Consider the following 6,000-nt stretch of genomic DNA (forward strand, 5'->3'; position numbering starts at 1 on the left):
GATCCCCGGACCAGACACTGGATTTTCGGGATGCAGAAAATCCTCAGCGGCCATGTCGTATGATTATGCGGCATGTAAAAGATCCCTGGAGTGCCTTATTGGCTCTTGGCATTTCCGGCAAAATTAAATTCCTAGTGCACTTTAGCATCCAAATAGAGTCTCGGTGCTGCCATCTAGTGTGGCAGAAACTTGACGTCCAAATTAACATGACCAACAGTATCTCACCCATTGTGGTGGTCCTGAAAGAGTGGATACCACCTCTGGAGAACGCACTAGGTCTGCTCATTGGCAAGACCAATTATGCAGCTCATTGGAAATAAAAAAAAATTATTATATCTATAAAATTATATACTAATTTTTATCAATTTTAAAAACGAACAATTTTTACAAAAAGTTGATATAACATTTATTAGAAAATATTGCTCTACTGGAATAAAATTTTTTTGTCCACCATATTAGGAAAGTAGTATTTCACTATAGACATTTATGTTAGCTGACAACAAATGTTCCCCTCAGTGATTAAATATTACTCTTATAGTTACCTTTATTTTTTTTTCATAAATTATAGCATAATAAAATAAAACTTCTGTTTTGTTCATTATAAACCACTTTACTACTATATTTACCTGAATATTTGCATCTAATATGTTTGTTTAGTTTTATTCTTTCAATTAATTATAAATGTTCCCCACAGTGACTAAAAATCAGTCTTACAATTACCTTCGATCTTTCATAAATAGTAGCAGCATAAAATAATAGGTGTGTGTTATCCATTCTATCACTTTACAACTATCTGCCTAAATATTATGATGTAATATTTGTTTAATTTATTCTAGTTTTTTTTTCTTTGATTTATTTTATGTGTTCGAGAGTATGAGAATTTTAGAAGCACTCTGTATATTTAGAAAGCAATAATGTTGATAAATTTATTTGTGTTGTATTTAATGCTATTCATAATTCCTTTCAGATCTCATCAGTTCTTTAGAGCTTTTTATGTCCCTTATTTAAGTGAACTTTACTGCACATACGTTGATTATAACTTACTTCAAAGAGTGAACATTAAAGATCGAATAGTTAGGAAAAAGAAATGGCACTAACATGATGTCATCTATCATATGAGATGTTTATAAGTACAAATGGAAGAGTTGTGTTACGTGTTACTTAAGTGTTTCATTCTGTGTTATGTGATATATGAATGCTGTGTAATTCTGGAATTCCTGTCGAATTTTTTTAAAGAACTTTCGATTTCTTAAAAACAATTTATTTCATCAAAACTTGTTCAGAACAAATAGATTCATGATTTGGAGCTCAGAGTATGTTATCAAATTAAAAATGGAAGCAAAAAAAGTATAATTATAATAATAGTATTGTAAGATTAATTTTTCCACAGAAAGTATTGAAAGCCTTCTATAATATGAAAAAAAGCTTGTGCGCCTCTAAATTAAATGGGTTGCGCATTTTTTTCTGAATTGTAAATTCTGTTTTATATCCAGAGTTCACATTTCTTTGGTTTTGATTTTTAGGTGTATTAAATTGTTTTCCTTTCTTTCTTCTTTTAATCTATCTAAAGTGTTTCTTTAGCGAAACTTCCAAATTTTAATTCTGTTCACCTTTAAAAACAATATTCTAAGTGTAAAAAAAAGCCCGCTTTTGGTGTAAAGTTTATATAAATATTAAGTTTATTAATTATTTTTAACTACATTTATGCTATATATTTTTTTACATAAAATTTCATTAACCTTATTATACTCCATTGAGCAACCAATTTGCAACAAATCTAAAAGAAAATTGTTAGGAAAATATAATTTACAAGATTTTCAGAAATAATGTATCTATATAAACTTTTCAAACATTTATTATAACTTACATTATAAACTTTTGAATCAACTATGCTATAGTTGTACTTAAACTACATAAATTATTATTTTTAAAATTTTTTAACTTGACTAAAATTTTGTTTGCCTGGTTTTGTTTTCTTAATTAGCTAATACTATTAAATTTTTTCTGCTCAATTCATAAACTATGCTATTATAAACTCTATTTAATCCAAATTGTATTTGGCTGGTTCTATTTTTTCTATTACTTAAGCATAAGTTTTCTGTTACTAAATTAAGTTATTTTGTGAAAATCTATGTATGGTATATATATTGCTCATGATAAAATAAACAAACATATACCTACCTACATAATTGATGTGGGTACTTTGAATATATTTCTTTTATGAATCAATCCAACTTGTATTAATAGTTGTATTCGCTTGATATGCTTAGAATTCTTTTAAATTAAGTTTTTAATCTATGAATATTTGATGATATTGTTTAAAAATTTATAAATGGCTTTATATTTATTCATGATATTTTGCACTATTTCTGTCGTAAAACTTATTTTTTTCATGCACTTTTCCTAAAGATTGAAAGAATTTGTTTCAAACAATTTTTGTTAAAAAGAAAAAATCTTTTGTGAATGTGTTAAAAAAATTATTTAGTTATGCAAGATGTATGCTATGTCATAGCTATATTTGCAAACTAAATTTTAGCTTTTCTTTACGTTAGACATTGAAAAAAATATATTTAAAAACCCTATAATGAAAAATACATTTTTTAAGTGTAGTTTATTTTTACTGAAGCTATTTGTAGTAATTTTTAATCAGTTTTTTTCTGAATTAACTCTTTTAAAACTTTGTATTCCAGAAATATAATAAAAGATTTTGACTTGCATTTATAAACTCTTGTGCCAAACATGTATCATCTTTTTTAAATAACGTCGACTTGTCGTATTTTTTATTTTATTGAAATCAACAGCTGACGATGTCTTATTTAAAAAAAAAAATTTACTGCATTGAATTTAAATTAATTACTACTGTGGGAGAAACTTTTCATGGCAAATCTGTTTCACCTTTATTGGTATTTTAAAGTACAGTAGAGCGCTGGTTATATGAAAGCCAATTTATTAGAGCCATGGTGATTCAGGAGATAGAGTGCCCAATACAGTGTCCCAGGCTTGAATCTCAAGCGGTGGCTGGTTAATACGAATTCTGCTCCCAACTTGAAAGGTCTAGTCTGAGGTAAAATTTTACATGTTTATTTTTCGTATTGTTATTGCCACAAGCAGAAAATTTTTTTTCTTCTAATTAAAAAAAAATATTCAGATTTTAAATGGTTAAACAATTTTACTCGCAACTGGTATTTACATATTACCTGTAAGTATGGTAAATAATATATTAGAAGGAAAGCTTAATGTATTACTCTCTCAAAGGGAAGAGTTTTTTGCGTTTAACTTACTCTCTCAAAGGGAAGAGTTAACTCTAGGTTTAATACTCTTTGCTAGCTTGCAAACAAGGTGTAGAAAACAAAAAGATCCGTAAAAAAAGCAAGAGGAAATGAAAGGACTAAACTGGAACGTCAAAAAATTTGCAATGGGTTAAATATCATCCTTGAATCCAAATCTGAAATTCCATTATGAAAAGCAATACGGCTCATTTAGGGAAAAAAATTAACAGTTTTGAAACTTTATTTGTTTTAACTGTCCCGATTGTAACTATTCTGACCTTAAGAGCCAGGGTGGCTCAGGGGATAGAGTCCTCGCTTCACAATAAGATGACCTGGGATTCAAACCCATGTCATTGGTTAGAATCCCCTTTCCGCCGATCTAATCCTAGGATCTAGGTTGATCTAATCCTTTTGGGAACCACTCATCTAGTTTTTTTTTAACCCTTTTGTGTGTCCAGTTTGCAACTATATCATGCACTGTCTATGGTTACAATTGCAGATGAGCTGCCAACTTAAAATCTCTTATCCGAAATTTCTTTTGCTGGAAAATTTTAATGCAAGATCAAGTTATGTCAATGTTTGGCTAAAGATGATGATATGTTTCATTAAAAAAAGCCTTAATGTAGAAAAATCAAAATAAAATGTTTGAAAGAATGATCAAAAATTCTCTTTCATAAAACTACTAATATTATGTTATAAATACAGAAATAAATAAATTTTAAAAAAAGTAATTGCAATATTTTTCTTGCCATTATTGTTCTTGTATTGTAGTGTATATTTAAAAAAATATATGATGTAAATGTTTCCTGTAAATGTTTCATTTAAACCCCATAAATAAAACTACCATGTTATTAAGGTGTAAATCTTGTTGATGAAATAAACAGTACACGTACGTTAGTTTATTTATTTCATTTCTAATTTAATACAAACTATCATCAATAAGAGACAAAATGTTAATTTTAACATTTTTTTATTACGCTTCTCTACTTAAAATAAAAGCATAATAGTCTAATACAGTTTTTCATTATTGGCAATGCATTCTTATTGGTTGGAAAACGAATGGTAGGATGCAGTTTTCCTACATTAATTTCCATATATTTTTGTTATCATCAGCTTCAAGTCTTTTTTTTCACCTGGTCCTATCATGTTTCTCCCCCCCCCTCCCAACATCGCTCAGCCGATTCTCCCAATAAGGTGACCCAGGTTCAAATCCCTGCGAAGACTGGTGCGATACGAATTCTGCTCCCGGCTCGCACCGACCATAATGCTGACGCAAAATACCCTCAGTGGCTGGTAGATTAGGGCTTGGAACCTTGCCGTCGGACTAACCGTTGGAAATTTTCATGGTTTTCTTTTCGATGTAACGTGTTAGTAAGTCCATCAAAATTCTTTTACAAATGCTGTTTTTTCCAATACTTGATCACGGAATTCTTTTATCTTCTGCGTAGGGTTCAAAATAACAAGACTATGTTATAAAACAGTGTGTGGGTGTCATACCCTCCAACTTATGAGGATTTTGAAAATAATTCTTTCTAGTGGTAGCGAACCAAAGTAGAAATTTTTAAAGCAAATGGATCTCTCATAAAACTTTTATCAGAACTTAAGAATCTAGCCATATGGCCTACACTTTTATAAGTAATAGTGGACAAGTTACGCTAAAATTAATTTTTCTTAAATATTAAGATATTAATTTTGCTACCGTCAGAAAAGAAGATTTCTGAAACTACGGAAATTCCGTAGCAGTTGGAGGGTATGGTGGGTGTGAGTGTTATAAAACAGGTTTAGTGGATGACATTCTTCGTTGTTTCTTGTAAAGGTTATCGTTTTAGCTGGCTATGCATCGTATTTGTAAATAAAATCTAATTATTTAATATAATAGTGGCGGACCTATAACTTGCGGGTCAGACACTGATCTACGAGGGCTTTTTTAAATGACTTACAGTTAATTTTTATAAATCTACATTTTCATTCTAAAAAAAGTAAGAAAAAAAAATTATTTTCAAGTGGCCATCTGATTTTCTATTATGTATCACTGCACCTGTGTATGAACTCATGATAGCTGGTCATAAACTAAGCTGTTGCGTCCATTTTCGAGAGCCATTGTGCTTAAGTCAAAACATGTTTTGACGTCACGTCTTATAAGTGACCATCTACTGTATGATAAAATAATTATTAATGCAAACAAATAAAAAGAAAAACCTTGGAAGGAATAAAATCTGGAAAAAAGTGATGGCAAAATGTTCTTTTAATTAAATTTCCAGAGTAGATTCATAGCACCTAGAATTATTTATTATTAAAAAATTTATGTATAATTTAGGTTTGGATTTTACTAAAATGATTTTAAAATTTAATTAGAAATTAAAATAAACTACGTACATCAGATCTTAAATTTGCCATCACTTTTTTTTTTTTTTTTTTTTTTGCTGAATTAAGTGTGTTAATGCATAGGTTATCAGAAAGTTTAAGAAAATTTAATTTCAATTGAAAAAAAAAAGAGAAATTTTAAAAAAAAAATTATTTTAATAAATCTTTGCTCAAAAATTGAATCCAATTTTAACGTTATAAAAACTTTTTTAAGAAAACAATCTACGTTTAAAGCATGAATGTTTTGAATAATTATTGAAAGGTCTTGTCTTTGAGGTAAAATTCTACATATTTATTTTTTCGTGTTGTTTTTGTCCCAAGCAGAAAAAAAAATGTTTTTTTTATTTAAAAAAAAAAAAAAATCTGA

General features: G+C 28.7%; 1 protein-coding gene across 4 annotated transcripts in view; it reads left to right on the top strand.

Annotated features, from left to right (window-relative positions):
• Alg9 (alpha-1,2-mannosyltransferase Alg9) overlaps positions 1-2,714 on the top strand; it is a 32,510-nt gene extending 29,796 nt beyond the window's left edge. For 3 of the 4 annotated variants that reach the window (XM_043045436.3, XM_043045434.3, XM_087158929.1), the window contains one exon: positions 968-1,347. In XM_043045436.3, coding sequence (XP_042901370.1) covers positions 968-1,097 — 130 coding nt within the window. In that variant the 3' untranslated portion in view covers positions 1,098-1,347. Of the gene's footprint in view, positions 1-967 lie in introns of all 4 variants that reach the window. The other variant, XM_043045432.3, reaches the window with a different exon arrangement.
• Positions 2,715-6,000: the final 3,286 nt, after the last annotated feature.

This window comes from Parasteatoda tepidariorum, chromosome 3, assembly GCF_982258835.1.
Source record: "Parasteatoda tepidariorum strain Cologne lab strain chromosome 3, Ptep-v5.0, whole genome shotgun sequence".
Classification (NCBI taxonomy): Eukaryota; Metazoa; Arthropoda; class Arachnida; order Araneae; family Theridiidae; genus Parasteatoda; species Parasteatoda tepidariorum.